Source organism: Schistocerca americana, chromosome 3 (assembly GCF_021461395.2).
Source record: "Schistocerca americana isolate TAMUIC-IGC-003095 chromosome 3, iqSchAmer2.1, whole genome shotgun sequence".
In the NCBI taxonomy this organism is placed as follows: domain Eukaryota; kingdom Metazoa; phylum Arthropoda; class Insecta; order Orthoptera; family Acrididae; genus Schistocerca; species Schistocerca americana.
Window position 1 is genome coordinate 387,770,539 of NC_060121.1, and position 18,038 is coordinate 387,788,576.

The 18,038-nt window shown below is 43.3% G+C and overlaps 1 protein-coding gene across 1 annotated transcript in view; it reads right to left on the bottom strand.

Moving 5' to 3' along the window:
* LOC124606107 (aminopeptidase N-like) overlaps positions 1-17,835 on the bottom strand; it is a 57,107-nt gene extending 39,272 nt beyond the window's left edge. The window contains exons 1-3 of the mRNA XM_047138072.1: positions 17,699-17,835; positions 8,954-9,149; positions 2,528-2,634 (exon numbers count right to left, since the gene is read on the bottom strand). Coding sequence (XP_046994028.1) covers positions 2,528-2,634; positions 8,954-9,149; positions 17,699-17,835 — 440 coding nt within the window. The remainder of the gene's footprint in view (positions 1-2,527; positions 2,635-8,953; positions 9,150-17,698) is intronic.
* Positions 17,836-18,038: the final 203 nt, after the last annotated feature.

An 18,038-nucleotide genomic window follows, 5' to 3' on the forward strand; every position in this document is an offset into this window, starting at 1 on the left:
AACCATCGCTCGTGCGAAACTCAGCTTGCCCTTTTCTCACGTGATATCCTGTGAACCATAGATGAAGGGCAGCAGGCAGATTCCATATTCTTGGATTTCCGGAAAAAGTTGATACGGTACCCCACTGACGACTATTAACGAAGATACGAGGATACGGAATGTATATGTCTTAGCGGTTAGAAGACTTTTCAAGTACTCGAAACGATTACGTTGCCCTCTGACGGACAGGTTGAGCAGCGATCTGCGGCTGTGGAGTACGCGAAGGATCGTCGCTAAGTGTCTATAAGAGGATACAAAATGACGTGGAAAAAGTTTTCTTCAATAATGCTTGGTGTTTGGGAACCGCAACAGATCTGATTAAAGGAAGACATCGAAGCAATTCAGAAGAGGACTCCTTGATGTTTTACCGCTATGTTCGCTCAACACGAGAGTGTACGAAGAAACTTCCAGGACCCAAATGGGAATCTTTTTAGGGAAGACAACGTTCTTCTCACGAGACACTATTGAGAAAATTTAGAGAATCAGCATCTGAAGCTGATTGCAGGAGTATTCTACTGTGGCAAACGTACTCTGCGAGTAAAGGCAATGAAGCTAAGAGAATTAGCGCGCGTACGGAGGCATAGAACCAGTTGCTTTCCCTTCGCTCTGTTTGCGAGTGGAACAGGAAAGGAAATGACTAGTGGTGGTACGTGGTACCCTCCGCCATGCACTATACGGTGGAATTTTGTGTATGTATGCGCATGTAGATATGAATTTGTGAACATAGGAAACATGCTAAGAATTGTGTGTATTATCAACGAATTTCATATGAACAAGCTGTGATCATAAAATCGCACAAAAGTACGTTGAGAGTGCGAGAAACCGTAAGAACAATTTGCACGAGATTTACTGGACACAGAGAATTTATCTGCTTACTGGAATTACGCTTTCCCGGACAACAGTTATAATCGTTGGTGAAGATTTGGGACGCGACGCAGATGTTATCCGAATGTCAAGAAGTGCGTACGGAATTTTCGTGAATCGCCACGGAAACTATACAGAACGGCTACTATTTCGTGTTTTACATCACAATTAACTTGCATATCTTTTCCAGGAAATGCTCATCTTTCATGGAAACCGTTGTTACCACACTGCCTGTGTAGAAGTGCCTCATGTGCGATCACGAAGAACGTTGGAATGTTTTCATCGGCGCCTTCAGAGAGACCTTTGCACCCGCCTCCACCTCCCCAGCCTACGTTGTCAATCCAGTTGGTACCTGAACACAATAGCCCATCCCCAACCCCCTATTTTACCTTTCTTAATGCACGAACGACAGTAAAACGTTTCTGTGTTTACTTTCCTATTAAGGTTAAGGTTGATTTCTAGATGAGGGCCTTATATTGTCTTTATGAGCGAGTTTGAACTCGAAGACCTCGCTCTCCTTTCCTGTTCAATACGCCGCCATTGTACAAAATCTTCCGGCACTACTCTGGGGGATATTCGCCAAATGTGCGCCATCTTTCTGGTCCAAAGCATTGATTAATAGTTAGTCTGATCGTCTGTACGATTAATTGTAATGATGTGGAGTAAATCTTTTTATATTCACATTACTCATTCATGCGTAAATATGGCTACATGCTGATTTACAAGGTTTTCAAATACAGATATGAGTTGGTATTTCCCACCCACCACCTTTTACACATTACGAAAATAGAAATTCTACTGCGGGAAAGAAGGAATTTTCAAAGAGAAACTTTTGCAGTTTGTTTTCAAATTTAACTTTGCTGTCTATCAGACAATTTACATCAATGAGTAAATGAACAAAAATCTATACAGATGACACAGCTGTCGCTGCTCAGGGAACGACATTTGAAGAAGAAGAATCCAAATCAAAATGTGCTCTCGAAGACCTTATCATCTACTATGACGACAACCACTTGAAACCCACCCGCATAAAACGGAAGTTTGTGGTTTCCACGTGCGCAATAAGGAGGCAAGAAGAGCTGAACATCGCCTGTAAAAGACGAAATCTAAATCACTGTGTCCAACCCAAAGCCTAGTAAACCAAAGTTTGATCGTGCTTTACTATTTCGACTACAATGTACAAACGCTTGACAGAAGATATGCATCAGGAACATTACCTGCAAAGTAACACCACATGGGGAGCGCAGCGCAGCGTCCTCCACACACCCGCTCTTACTCTGTGTTTCACTGCTGGGGAGTACGCCGCACACCGCACCAGTCTGAAGGAACTTCGCTCAAGCTAACCAAGTTCATGTGGCTCTTCATGAGACAGGCCCGCCGGCCGTAGTGGCCGGATGCATGGTAACGAATTGCTACTAGGCTGGTAGTAGCATCACATGTTCAGTAACAATCAGCAGAATTTTTTAATGCTTTTGTGCTATTGAATGACGCGCTATAACTATTCCCATAAAACATCTGCTGACAGTATGTTTTATTTGTAAGTACTGTACACTTTGAACTCCATCGTCTAGGTTTTTTCGGCAGTGTGTAACATTCAAAGAATTTTTGCCGAATTGCTACTCACCTGGTCTCTCCATCTTGCTCGTACGAGCTGCGGTAGAAGCCGTTGTACCGCTCACGAACATCACCAACGAATTCGAGGGCCACAGTCAATCGGTCACCGGCAAAAACCTGCGACAAGAGCCACAAATTTTGTTGGTATCTCCACCCTCTGTCCAAACACGTAGCTTAGTAATCGCCAGAAAGTAAGGCAGGTTGAAGCGTAGAATCTGGTCGACACGGCAGTCGTTAGAGGTTAAAGCACAGCTTGAGGAAAACAACGAATAGAGCACTTGTGGCATATTTCAAGAGATCAGAGCATTTTCCCGAGGTTATATAAGGAAATCACAGGAAACCTAAAAATAAATGATACCTAGTGATTTGTACCACGATTACGACCATAGCGTTTTAATGACTGTGTCGCTTCGTTTGGTAACGATTATTAGGAAATTTGAACTTCAAAATATTGGCGTCACGCTATATTCCGTTTGTGTGTCGTCTAGAACAGAGAGCGTCTACAGCTAAGAAACAGATTCGTTTTTGGAATAAAAATTACTGAGTTGAAATATATTTTAAAGTTTATCAAGTACACTTAGCTGTATCATTAGGGTGATGTAAATTATTATTCTTGTGCTTCGACATTGAAATTAACTTACTTGCCAGATTATAAGTCTCAATTATGAATGTGATTTGTTTCATATATTTTCAGTAGTTGGTTCTTCTGAGCTTCGAAGTACGTAAATATGGAAGACTTCACTTATTCAACGACTTGTTTCGATAATATTATGTTCTTCTGGTCGATACAATCAAATCACACTGTTTCGCTGGGTAAAACACTGCCATCGTAGAATAAGATTACAATGGCTCGTACTATCAAGCAGTATAATTTGATTGCGTCGACCATTATACGATAATACTACCGAAACTACTCACATACTAAATAAAGTCATATTGCAGCTTCTCTGTGGTCAGCTTTTCTTTCTCAAGTTTTTATGTAACGTTTACACTTTTTACACATCTTTCTCTAGTTCGCATTTTTTTGTTGTAATTTAATAACTCACAGCAGACTGATCACCAGACGCCATTCAGAAGTTTCGAAGGTCAAGATGCTGACAACGGAGTGGATGTTGTCGTGTGCAGTGAGCTCTCATGGTGTTCATCATATATGAATAGTCTTTTGCTCATCGTCACGCCTAGTATTGTTCCTGTTGTCTGGTTGGTTGGTTGTTTTGGGGAAGGAGGCCAGACAGCGAGGTCATCGGTCTCATCGGATTAGGGAAGGACAGGGAAGGAAGTCGGCCGTGCCCTTTGAAAGGAACCATCCCGGCATTTGCCTGGAGCGATTTAGGGAAATCACGGAAAACCTAAATCAGGATGGCCGGACGCGGGATTGAACCGTCGTCCTCCCGAATGCGAGTCCAGTGTCTAACCACTGCGTCACTTCGTTCGGTTGTTGTCTGGTAATGTCATGTATGACACAATCTCCTTTATTTGTCTTCTTCCCACTTCCTCATCTGCTTCCGTTTTTCAGTGGGGCCTGCATTTGTCATAAGCCACGTGTTACTGCCTGTTTTAATGGCAGTTGGTATTCAGATGCCATTCCTAATGCCGTGACCGCCCCCCCCCCCCACTCCCCCTCCCCACCCCATGCACCGAATTTGTGCATCCCATCTGTTTACGTCTACAGTGAATCTGAAATTAAAGTGTGAGGACGTTTACCAATTGTTTGCGTAGCGTGTAACTGAGGCAGGACGTCGATACTAGCCTGGTATTCATATAGGTGGCTGTCGGCAACCTCCTATAAACTACAACCAGACTGCCTATCTTACCAGCCCTCGTCGTTAACCCATAAGGCGTATTAAATGCGGAGCAGGATCTCCTTCTGCTGATTAGGGTTTCCCCTGATGTATTGGACCAACTGTTATCCCATATTTTGAGTGATCATTTGGGTAGACGTTTCCACTTCGGTCGTCCACGCTTACAAATTTTAACTGGTTTCTCGGGGTCCATCCTTCCCACATCAACCTTCCAATCCTCTAATCTTGTCTTCATCATTTAAACAGATCCCTTATCGATATATTTGTTCTATGGTCTCACATGGTTACTCCTTGGATGTATTTTAGTACCTTCACTTCCCCTGCTGTAAACTTTTATCTTGTCGTTTCCGCTGTAGTTTCTTCTGCATAGGTCATAGTAGGACACCTCATTGCTTTTATATATTTTTATTTTGCCCTCATTTGCGCACAAATTTGTTTCTCCATACAGTATTTTGCAGGCATCCGGCTACCCTTACGGCCTCTGTCACATGCTTAATCGTTTTCGTGGTTACGTTTTTATGGCTGGTGATAACTCCCTACATAATTAAAGCTCATCACTTATTCAGTTGACACTTCATGTGCTTCTAATTTAAATCTACAGATGATTTTGATGTTACCATACTCTTTGATATTTAGATGAGATTTCCATGTTATACTGCTTAGCTCTTTTACTGAATTGGTGAATTAACCAGTGAAAATTATCCATATTATCTGCTATCAGTACAGCATCATTAAAATAATATACTGAAGCGCCAAATAAACTGATATAGGCATGGGTATTCAAATACAGGGGTACGTAACCGGGCAAAATACGGTGCTGCGGTCGGCAACGCCTGTATAAGAAAATTGTCTGGCACAGTTGTTAGATCGGATACTGCTGCTACAATGGTAGGTTATCAAGATTTAAGTGACTTTGAACGTGGTGTTATAGTCGGCGCACGAATGAAGGGACACAACATCTCCGAGGCAGCAATGAAGTGAGGATTTTCCCGGACGACCATTTCGCGAGTGTACCATGAATATAAAGAATCTGGTAAAACATCAGATCTCCGACATCTCTGCTGTCGGAAAAAAGATCATGTAAGACCGGGAACGACGACGACTGAAGAGAATCGCTTAACGAAATGGCTCTGAGCACTATGCGACTTAATTTCTGAGGTCATCAGTCGCCTAGAACATAGAAATAATTAAGCCTAACTAACCTAAGGACATCACACACATCAATGCCCGAGGCAGGATTCGAACCTGCGACCGTAGCGATCGCTCGGTTGCAGACTGTAGCGCCTAGAACCGCACGGCCACTCCGGCCGGCATCGTTTAACGAGACAGAAGTGCAACCCTTCGGTAAACTGCTGCAGATTTCAATGTTGGGCCATCAAGTATCAGTGTGCGAAACACTCAATGAAACTTCATCGATATGGGCTTTCGGAGCCGAAGACCCACTCGTGTTCCCTTGACGACTACATAACAGAAAGGTTCACGCCTCGCCTGGGCCGGTCAACACCGACGTTGGACTAATGATGATTGGGAACATGTTGCCTGGACGGACGAGTGTCGTTTCAAATTATATCGAACGGGTGGACTTGTACGGCTATAGAGTCAACCTCATGAATCCATGGACCTGCATGTCAGCAGGGGACTGTTCAAGCTGGTAGAGGTTCTGTAATTATGCGAGACGCGTGCAGTTGGAGTGATATCGGACCCCTGATACGTCTAGATAAGACTGTGACAGGTGACACGTACGTAAGCACCCTGTCTGATCATCTGCATATACTCATGTCCATTGTGCGTTCCGACGGACTTGGGAAATTACAGAAGGACAATGCGACACACCACACTTCCAGAATTGCTGCAAAGTGGCTCTAAGAACGCTCCTTTGAATTTAAACAGTTCCGCTGGCCACCAAACTCCCCAGACATGAACATTATTGAGCATATCTGGGATGCCTTGAGACGTGCTGTTCAGAAGAGATCTGCACTCTCTCGTACTCTTACGAATTTATGGACAGCCCTGCACTATTCAAGGTATCAATTCCCTCCAGCACTACTTCTGTTCATGTCACGTCATGCTGCGGCTTTTCTTTGTGTTCGCGGGGGCCCTACACGATACTGGGCAGGGATACCAGGTTCTTTGGCTCTTCAGTGTATATAATATATACAAAAAAAAAATGGTTCAAATGGATCTGAGCACTATTGGACTTAACTTATGAGGTCATCACTCCCCTAGAACTTAGAACTACTTAAACCTATCTAACCTAAGGACATCACACACAACCATGCCCGAGGCAGGATTCGAACCTGCGACCGTAGCGGTCGCGCGGTTCCAGACTGTAGCGCCTAGAACCGCTCGGCTACTCTGGACGGCTATAATATATACATTTAATATTCTGCTTTCTCTATTACGTCATCAATGATAAAAACTATTATTAAACTGGGGTGGGCTTAATGACTTTCCTTCCATGCTTCCTTCATCTATTATTATTTTTCACCTGCCAATCATTCGCATGTTTTAATTCTCATTGTAGTACATCATGCACCTATCTTCTATGATTTTGACCATGCTCTCTCGCACTGTCTTGTCGATTAAGACGTGAGTTATATCTTTTTTTCTAATCTAAACAAAGGCTTTTGACACTATAGGCTGGATTATTCTACATCTCCATCAATACCCGCTTGCCACCTGATCGTGTTCGCCTAGGGTACTTCTGATACCATTAACTGATCCCCCCTTCCCTGATCCATTCAAGAGTGGAAAGCGGGAATAAATTCTCGAATTTTCTCGTTGTGGCCATTTTGCGAGACTTGTATAAGAGTTGTCAAACTCTGGATTTCCCGACAATCTGTCTTGGCACGTAAATATCATCTATTGTGCCTCTGTTTTTCCTGAAACCTTGCTGTTCTTCGTTTACTTTTATGTCATTCTGTTATGTGTCTCTGATTACTCATGTTACCAGTTCTTAGATGGTATCCAGCAGGGTAATTGTTTATCTCCCTTTTTATATACTGCAATTGCAATGCTTTCTTTCCATTAGCTCGGTATACTACTTTCCTTCATAATACTGTAAAATAAAGTACTAAGTTGTTGATATTGTTCTTGCCCACCTATCTTATTAATTCATTAACTGTGCCGTCATGCCCTGGAGATTTTCCGTTTTTAAGTTTTTTATTGCAGTGCATATTTCGTGCATTGAGATCCGCCCGGCAGATTAACGGCGACAGTCGATGTGCCGGCCAGCCTGGATGTGGTTTTTAGGCGGTTTTCGACATCCCCCTAGGTGAATACCGGGCTGGTCCCCACATCCCGCCTCAGTTACATGGCATGCAGACCTATGGACACTTTCGCATTATTCCATGGACTACACTAGTCGCAGTCATTTGGGGTACACTAATTCCGTCCCGGGAGGTCCGGGGTGGCGGCAGGAAGGGCATCCGGCCACCTTTAATCTAACATTGCCAATTCCGATTAACCATGCCGACCCTGCGTACCTGCGGGAAAAAGGCGTAAGCAAAAGAAAGAATATTTCGTCCATTGAGAAGTCTATTTTCTTGTACACCCCAGCGTGCCGGTTTAGTAAGAAAAACTAAGTTAATGGATCAACGACGAACTGAAACGGGTGTCTTGCGACGTCCGCCCCAAGCAGATGCAACGAACGAAAATGAGATAACAAAAAAAAAAAAAAACAAAAAAAAACAAACTCCGCATTGGCACTCGAGCCACAGGTAAACCGGTTCGAATACTGGTGGTGGAGGAAATTTTTACTGCCAGTATTTCACCAGCAGGGGGAAGTAGAGGTGGTGGCGTTAAGTTCCCTATCATCAGGCTTTGGGCCAGTAACCTGGTTTAGATGCCAAACTTCTCCGCATTGTCTCATGAAGTGAGGGCATATGACCTTGATGGTGATCCGTCCGTCGAACGGGGACGACAAGTTCGGCGGTCCCCCATGGTTCTCTTCGAGAGGAGAGGGCTGTGTGCTGGCACAGCGTTTCAGCCTTTCTCTTCTCTCATCATCTAAAGCATGAACATATCTCCAGCATGAACATGACACTACACACACACACACACACACACACACACACACACACACACACACATACACACATACATTATAGTGACCTATACCTAACAGATGCTCGTACGCACACAGGTCTCATACTTCACAAAGGAAAGTTGCCTGTGTGCGCGAAGGATAGCGAAAAAATTTCCAGTTACGTGGCTGAAATTGCCATATTGGGTCTCCCAGCGATTCATGCCGCACGACTTCATCTTACTTTGTCATCGTCTGTGTTTTGGAGTGTTGTTTGAATTTCGTCCTTGTACTGTACGTACTTGTACTATACTTAAAAATAATTTCCCACCGAATGTTTCAGCTGGTTTGTTTATCATACCAGAGGCAAAAAATTCAACGCAGGTGTTCGATAGAAGCCTGGATTACGTCGTTATTTCGCAAACTAAACCGCCAATCAAACACGCTTCAGGGGTACATATGGAAGACGAGAAATAACTAAATTTTTAAAGTTCTGTAAAAGTAACTGAAATTACATAGTAACAAATATTTTCTATACTGGACTGAATTTTCGCTGAACTGCACAGGTAAGAGAGCTGTTTGTTTTTGTAAATCCTATGGAGACACTCACCTGCTCTTGGAGGGTGATGACGAGGAAGTTGCTGCCGTCCTGCAGCGGTTCGTGACTGGCGCCGATGAGGGTACCATTGGTCAACATGACGGACACAGTCACTATGTCGACGTCTGCGTGCATCGTGAGTGTGGGCGTGTCGCGCACAACTTCCACCTCTATGAAGGTAGAGCCGTAAAATCTGAACGGTTGTTCCCTAAAAAAAAAAAAAAAAAAAAAAAAAAAAAAAAAAAAAAAAAAAAAAAACAAGAATCGGGCGTCTAATGTGAATTGGCACAGACAAAGAGCTCCATTCTTTAAAATATAAACTTTTCTTTTTGAGAGCATAGTGACGTCCTCAGTGGTTTCGGGGACATGTAACGTAGTTGCTCTAAAAGCAACATAGATTCAGGCAGGAAAAAAATACTGCACTGCGTAGTAAGTTAATGTAAAGTATATGTAAGCTCCACCTTCCATCACAAATAACTTGAGTTTCATTCATATATGATGGCGATTCAGACAATTTTGAAAATAAAATGACATTCTGCCTGTGGAGAAAAGTTTTTGATGAATTACATACATTTGTCATTTTAGACACAGTCGCGGAATACGCCTATAGTTATACCGTGGTTTGGTCATTATCTTCAGATTATATATGTTGTAGGCGTCAGCTGGCAATTAAACAGTTTTTTTTTCAGTTGAGGAAAACGTATGGTGTAAATGCGTTGTTGGCCAAGTGCCTCCTGTGACGCATTTGATCGGAAGATGGTCAAAGTATAATGAGGTGTCAAAAATCATTGGATACCTCCTAATATCGTGTCGGACCTCCCTTCGCATGGCGCATTGTACCAACTCGAAGCGGTTTGTATTCAACAAGTCGCTGTAAGTCCCCTGCAGAAATATTGGGCCATGCTGCCTGTACAACTGTTCATAATTGCCAAAGTGTTACCGGTGCAGGATTTTGTGCATGAAGTGACCTCTCGATTATGACCCATAAATGTTCTATGGGATTCATGTCGGCCGATCTGGGTGGCCAAATAATTCGCTTGAACTGTCCAGAAAGTTCCTCAAACCAGTCGCCGACAATTGTGGCCCGGTGACATGGAGCACTGTCATCCATAAAAATTCCATCGTTGCCTGGGAACATGAAGCCAATGAATGTCTGCAAACGGCATGCAAGTTGCTCAATATTATCGTTTCCAGTCAGTGATCGGATCAGTTTGACCAGAAGACCCAGCCAGTGCCATGTAAAGGCAGCCCACACCATCTTTGAGCCACCACAAGCTTGCACAGGGCCTTCTTGACAACATGGGTTCATGAATTCGTGGGATCCGTGCCGCACTCGAACCCGACCATTAATTATTACCTACTGCAGTCAGTATTCACCTGGGCAGCCCACGATTTTCTAGTCGTCTAGGGTGTAACCGATATGGTCAGTAACTCACGAGAGGTGTTGAAAGCGAAGTGCTGCTAGCAAAGGAACACACGTCGGTCGTCTGCTACGATAGCCCATTAACACAAAATTTCGCCGTAGTGTCCTAATGTATACAGTCCTCGTACGTCCCACAATGATTTTTTGCGGTTATTTCAGGCCGTGTTGCTAGTATGTTATAACCGAAAACTCTATGCAAACGATCCTGCTCTCACTCGTTAAGTGAAGGCCGTCGGCCACTGTGTTGTCTGTGGTGGGAGGTAATGCCTGAAATGTGGTATTCTCGGCGCACTCTTCACACTGTGGATTTCAGAAAACTAAATTCCTAACAATATCCGAAATAGAATGTCCCATTCATCTAGCTGCAACTATCATTTAATTCTCGTCTTGCGGCCACAATTACGTAGAAAACCTTTTCATGTGAATCACCTGAGCACATATGACAGCTCCTCCATTGCACAGCCCTTTTATACCTTGTGTATGCGATACTACCGTCACCTGATGTGTCCACATGCTATCTCATGACTTTAGTCACCTCAGTCTATATCCGAAAACATTTATGAATGTATATCCACATATTCTGTAATTGTGTATAAAATAACAAGAAGTGTATTATTCCGACCATGTTGCTCCATTTTTAGCTCTTTTGGTTACAACATTAAGCTTTTCTATCATTTTACAAGGTTTCCTCCGTCGCAGAGCCAAATAATATTTTCCGTAACTACATTATATCATAACCTAGGACACATTCTAATTTGAAAATAGTAACGGAAATATAAAATATACCAGCATGCCACACCTGGGGAATGTTGTTAAGAAGGCAGTCAACTTTTTAAAGGAGACCGACATTCACATAACATATTGATAAACTTGGACAACAACTAGTCCATAATAGAAGCGGCACATAAAAATAAAAAGCAACAAAATAATTAATAATATTTCATATGAAAACTGACCTGCGTTTTACATGGATCTAAAGAAACTTAATAACTCTTCTGGGGGAAGAGTGAATACTTCATACTATACATCATCCAAGACGGAACACATATGTTCATACATCTCAAAATGTGTTGACTGGGTAAAGTCATAAAATGCCACAAAATCCTATAATGTAAGAAATTTATCTGTACGAATTCAAATAATCATTCAACATTACATGAAGGAAACAAAACTTACTGTTTTTTTTCTAGTCACTACTTTATGAACAACCATGATACACTCACTTTTCCTAAATTGTCACTAATGCTGAATAAATAAGATGAATATAGGGTCCTTATTTACGTGCATTTAGGCATGTTCCACTCAAACTATATATTTACAATTTTTTGTGAATTTTATATCATGTAATTCCAACAGAAGTGATCTCATTCAGTGTCTCTGCTTATGGCACTCAGTACTCTTGTTTGTACAGCGCTGATGTGTGTTTCATCAGTTATTGTTGTGGGTTGGCAGGAGAGCCAACACCTAAATAATAGAGGAAGCCGAAAGGCACGCGTTTTAGCTCACGCAGGCTGGCGTGAGGTCTGGAACAGGACAAGGAAATTAGAATTTAGAAAAACGGACGTACCTGGTGGAATACTTAACTTTAATCCATTAATGGTGAACGTCGGTCTGGGGTACATGCATCACAAGATCAATAGCAACTGATAATGGCGCCTTGCTAGGTCGTAGCAAATGACGTAGCTGAACGCTTTGCTAACTATCGTCTCGGCAAATGAGAGCGTATTTTGTCAGTGAACCATCGCTAGCAAAGTCGGTTGTACAACTGGGGCGAGTGCTAGGAAGTCTCTCTAGACCTGCCGTGTGGCGGCGCTCGGTCTGCAATCACTGATAGTAGCGACACGCGGGTCCGACGTATACTAACGGACCGCGGCCGATTTAAAGGCTACCACCTAGCAAGTGTGGTGTCTGGCGGTGACACCACAGTTATGCTACTTTCAACAGTCATGTATCATACTGAATAGCAGAGATGATTCTTTTAACACTCTCTTGCGTCTTTTTAATGCAGTTTCATACGCATTTTTAAGACAACATTTTGTCAACAACAGACACCGAACACAAGTTAATCATACAGATATTAAATCTCCCGAATCAGTATCCAGACGTTCTGCTTTACACCAGATGAACTTTGACAATGAAATTTGAAAGTAATCCAGAGAATCGATCATAATAGAACTAAAGTAACTGATAAGTAATGCATCTATAAAAACACAAATTAATAAGAAAGTCATAAAGCACGTTGATGAGTTTTTGTATCTAAAATAGTTGAATATCTCTGGAGGGACAGGCAAATAAATAAAAGGAATCTAAAATTGAAACTTCCTGGTAGATTAAAAGTGTGTGCCGGACCGAGTCTCGAACTCGGGACCTTTGCCTTTCGCGGGCAAGTGCTCTACCAAATGAGCTACCCAAGCACCCGTTTCATATCAGCGCACGCTCCGCTGTATAGTGAAAATTTCATTCTAGAAACATCCCCCAGGCTGTGGCTAAGCCATGTCTCCGCAGTATCCTTTCTTTCAGGAGTGCTAGTTCTGCAAGGTTCGCAGGAGAGCTTCTGTATAGTTTGGAAGGTAGGAGACGAGGTACTGGCAGAAGTAAAGCTGTGAGGACCGGGCGTCAGTCGCGCTTGGGTAGCTCAGTTGGTAGAGCACTTGCTCCCGAAAGGTAAAGGTCCCGAGTTCGAGTCTCGGTCCGGCACTCAGTTTTAATCTGCCAGGAAGTTTCACATCAGCGCACACTCCGCTGTAGAGTGAAAATTTCATTCTAGAATCTAAAATTGTTTTGCTCTACTTTTCGTTAACTAAATAGAGTTTTCAAGGAAGATTTCAATGTGTGTGGACATAACATTTGCGGTTTTCGATCATTAAAAGTTTTGACTTATGTCAATGAGACATCGACTTGCAATGCAGAAACTATTCAAATATCGTGGATTGCTCAGCAGAAATGGTGAGAAAAATTTTGGAAATTATCAAGAATCATATGAAACCAAGAAATCAATCAGATAAAAATCAATCAGATAAGTGACTGGAATTAAAGTAATGAAAATACAGTGGAGAAGGGTGGACCAATGAAGTCATTTACTGGATGGCAAGAAACAACTGACCAAAATGTGAAATAATGGAATGTGAGTGGATGGTAGTAGAAAACATGTTATAGGAGCATGAAAGAGTATCATTGATGACCATAATGCAGGAAGAACTCCTCCCCCTCCCCTCTATATTGCCACCTCTTCTTCCATATGACTGTCCATCCACGTCTATCTCCTCCCCTCTGTCTCTGTATCTCCTCCTCCTCCTCCCTCTCTCCTCCTCCCCCTTTCTACATCTACATCTACATGACTACTCTGCAATTCACATTTAAGTGCTTGGCAGAGGGTTCGTCGAACCACAATCATACTATCTCTCTACTATTCCACTCTCGAACAGCGCGCGGGAAAAACGAACACCTAAACCTTTCTGTTCGAGCTCTGATTTCTCTTATTTTATTTTGATGATCATTCCTACCTATGTAGGTTGGGCTCAACAAACTATTTTCGCATTCGGAAGAGAAAGTTGGTGACTGAAATTTCGTAAATAGATCTCGCCGCGACGAAAAACGTCTTTGCTGTAATGACTTCCATCCCAATTCGCGTATCATATCTGCCACACTCTCTCCCCTACTACGTGATAATACAAAACGAGCTGCCCTTTTTTGCACCCTTTCGATGTCCTCCGTCAATCCCACCTGGTAAGCATCCCACACCGCGCAGCAATATTCTAACAGAGGACGAACGAGTGTAGTGTAAGCTGTCTCTTTAGTGGACTTGTTGCATCTTCTAAGTGCCCTGCCAATGAAACGCAACCTTTGGCTCGCCTTCCCCACAATATTATCTATGTGGTCTTTCCAACTGATGTTGTTCGTAATTTTAACACCCAGGTACTTAGTTGAATTGACAGCCTTGAGAATTATACTATTTATCGAGTAATCGAATTCCAACGGATTTCTTTTGGAACTCATGTGGATCACTTCACACTTTTCGTTATTTAGCGTCAACTGCCACCTGCCACACCATACAGCAATCTTCTCTAAATCGCTTTGCACCTGATACTGGTCTTCGGATGACCTTACTAGACGGTAAATTACAGCATCATCTGTGAACAACCTAAGAGAACTGCTCAGATTGTCACACAGGTCATTTATATAGATCAGGAACAGCAGATGTCCCAGGACGCTTCCCTGGGGAACACCTGATATCACTTCAGTTTTACTCGATGATTTGCCGTCTATTACTACGAACTGCGACCTTCCTGACAGGAAATCACGAATCCAGTCGCACAACTGAGACGATACCCCAAAGGCCCGCAGCTTGATTAGAAGCCGCTTGTGAGGAACGGTGTCAAAAGCTTTCCGGAAATCTAGAAATACGGAATCAACTTGAGATCCCCTGTCGATAGCGGCCATTACTTCGTGCGAATAAAGAGCTAGCTGCGTTGCACAAGAACGATGTTTTCTGAAACCATGCTGATTACGTATCAATAGATCGTTCCCTTCGAGGTGATTCATAATGTTTGAATACAGTATATGCTCCAAAACCCTACTGCAAACCGACGTCAATGATATAGGTCTGTAGTTAGATGGATTACTCCTACTACCCTTCTTAAACACTGGTGCGACCTGCGCAATTTTCCAATCTGTAGGTACAGATCTATCGGTGAGCGAGCGGTTGTACATGAGTGCTAAGTAGGGAGCTGTTGTATCAGCGTAATCTGAAAGGAACCTAATCGGTATACAATCTGGACCTGAAGACTTGCCCGTGTCTAGCGATTTGAGTTGCTTCGCAACCCCTAAGGTATCTACTTCTAAGAAACTCATGCTAGCAGCTGTTCGTGTTTCAAATTCTGGAATATTCCAATCATCTTCCCTGGTGAAGGAATTTCGGAAAACTGCGTTCAATAACTCCGCTTTAGCGGCACAGTCGTCGGTAACAGTACCATCGGCACTGCGCAGCGAAGGTATTGACTGCGTCTTGCCGCTTGTGTACTTTACATACGACCAGAATTTCTTCGGATTTTCTACCAAATTTCGAGACAATGTTTCGTTGTGGAACCTATTAAAGGCATCTCGTCCTTGCCAAATTTCGCGCGTCTGTAAATTTTAGCCAATCTTCGGGATTTCGCGTTCTTCTGAATTTCGCATGCTTTTTCCGTTGCCTCTGCAACAGAGTTCGGACCTGTTTCGTGTACCACGGGGGATCAGTTGCATCGCTTACCAATTTATGAGGTATGAATCTCTCAATTGCTGTTGCTACTATATCTTTGAATTTGAGACACATCTCGTCTACATTTGCATAGTCAGTTCGGAAGGAATGGAGATTGTCTCTTAGGAAGGCTTCTAGTGACACTTTATCCGCTTTTTTTAAATAAAATTATTTTGCGTTTGTTTCTGGTGGATTTGGAAGAAATGGTATTGAGCCTCCACCCCCTCTCTCTATACATCTCCACCTCCTCCTTTCTCTGCCCACTCCTGCCCCACCTTTTCTATGTCCATCTCCTCTGCTCCTTCTCCGTGATGACCATCTTCTCCGCCTCCACTCTCTGTCCATCTCCTGCCCATGTCTCCCTCCTCATCTCCTTTCCCCTTCTCTCTATCCATCTCCTCCAGCCTCCATACCTCCCTATCCATCCCTCCATCTAGGCTGATACTATTCCAGCACAACACATCTCTCATACAGGGCAGTCTACATTTTAGGGCTCAAAGTCCGCCCCCAGTAGTTGAGTGGTCAGCGCGACAGACTGTCAATCCTAGGGGCCTGGGTTCGATTCCCAGCTGGGTTGGAGATTTTCTCCGCTCAGGGACTGGGTGTTGTGTTGTCCTAATCATCATCATTTCATCCCCATCGACGCGCAAGTCGCCGAAGTGACGTCAAATCCGAAGACTTGCACCAGGCGAGTGGTCTACCCAACGGGAGGCCCTCATCACGCGACATTATTATTATTATTTAGGGCTCAAAAACCATTTCTTGTCCTCATCATCATGTAAAGCAGATCGATAAGACAGGCCAATACTACACCAACACAGGATGCCTGCCATTCAGGGCAGCCTATATGTGGGGATGGGAAAAACAGTATCCTGCCCCTCACATGTAGGCTGCCCTGCAAAGAAAGTTGATAAGGTGGGCTGAAACTATTTCTGCTCAATCTACCTTTCCTACAGGACAGCCTAGGTGCTAGGCACTGGAAAAAAACACATATGTTTTCATTTCTGGTCCTATTGAAGCTAAGAGATTATAAACTCCGTAGTGATGATCCTCACAAGGCTTCCTATTTCTTTGCCAAATTTGTTGCAATCGATCCAGGGGTATGGGAGGAGATCCCAGACATACAGACTCACACACATCCAGGGGATCCCCAGACACATCACCATTGGTCATCTGGGTTCATTTCGAAGTGGGACTCAACACTGTAGACAATTCAATTCCAATCAGTGAGACTCCAGGTCGAAGATGTGTCTGGAGATGCCCCGTACAGAGATGGGATACCAGCCTTACCAATCAGACTGTCAGTCGTCACCATACTGCCCAAAAACCGGGAGTGATGGTTTGGGGTGCCATTTTTTTCATGTTAGGCCTCATTTGGTTGTCATTTGCATCACCCTTACAGCACAGTGCTGTGTCGACGATATTCTACACCCCATTTTGTTTCCCTTCATGTCAAGTTATCCTGGGCTTACAGTTCAGTAAGATAATGCCCACTCAGATAGGGCGAGAGTTTCTACTGCTCTGTGTTGGCCAGCAAGATCGCCAGATCTCTCCGCTATTCAGAAGTTTTAGAGCATCATATGCAGGGCCCTCCAACCAGCTCGAGATTTTGACGATCTAACTCGCCAATTGGACAGAAGTTGGCACAGTGTCCCTCAGAAGGACAACAAATCTATCAATCAGTGCCAAGACGAATAAATTCTTTGTCAAGGGCTGGAGAAGGACCAACTCATTATTGAATCGCTTAATTTCTGAAGCTTTTTCTCTTCAGTAAATCATCCAATTTTTTCTAAAATTGTAATCATTGTTTGTTCTTAAATGTACACGACATCTACGGATTATTGTCCTGTTTGGATGACTCCTTTCTGATACGTAGGTTTCCTCATCTTAGAGTGTATCTCAGACTAATTAAGGAAAGACTGTTCTATGAATTAAATACTTCCAGCTAATGAAAACATGGGATATTTATGTGAATTAGCTGCAGAGAAACGCATGTGCACCTCCAATAATAAAGTGGAATTTATCCAGGAAGCTCACTCCTTTCCAAAACCAGCATGTCAGGAAGTTTAAAAGAAAACCGACAGTGCCAAGAACTTACCCCTCGTTGAGGTTAGGCGCGAACGTGACCTTGTAGGAGCGAGGCAAACTCTCTCCCGGCAGCCTCTGCGCGTCCGTTGGCGACGACGCCAGCGCCACCAGCAGCGCCACGGCAGCTGCTGTCGCTACTGTTTTCATCTGGACACCAAGGTGAGATGTAATGTAGAAACTCGGAAACCAACCAATACCTGTGTAAACTAATGAAAGCATAAGTAAAAAGCAAAAATGAGGAGAGTGGTAAGGCACGAATGTTCTTTATCACCATAAGCTTTATGGACGAAATGTTACCCTAACCCTTAAAAGAGCACTCTGATCTCTTAGGAATGCTCTAAATGGTGTAG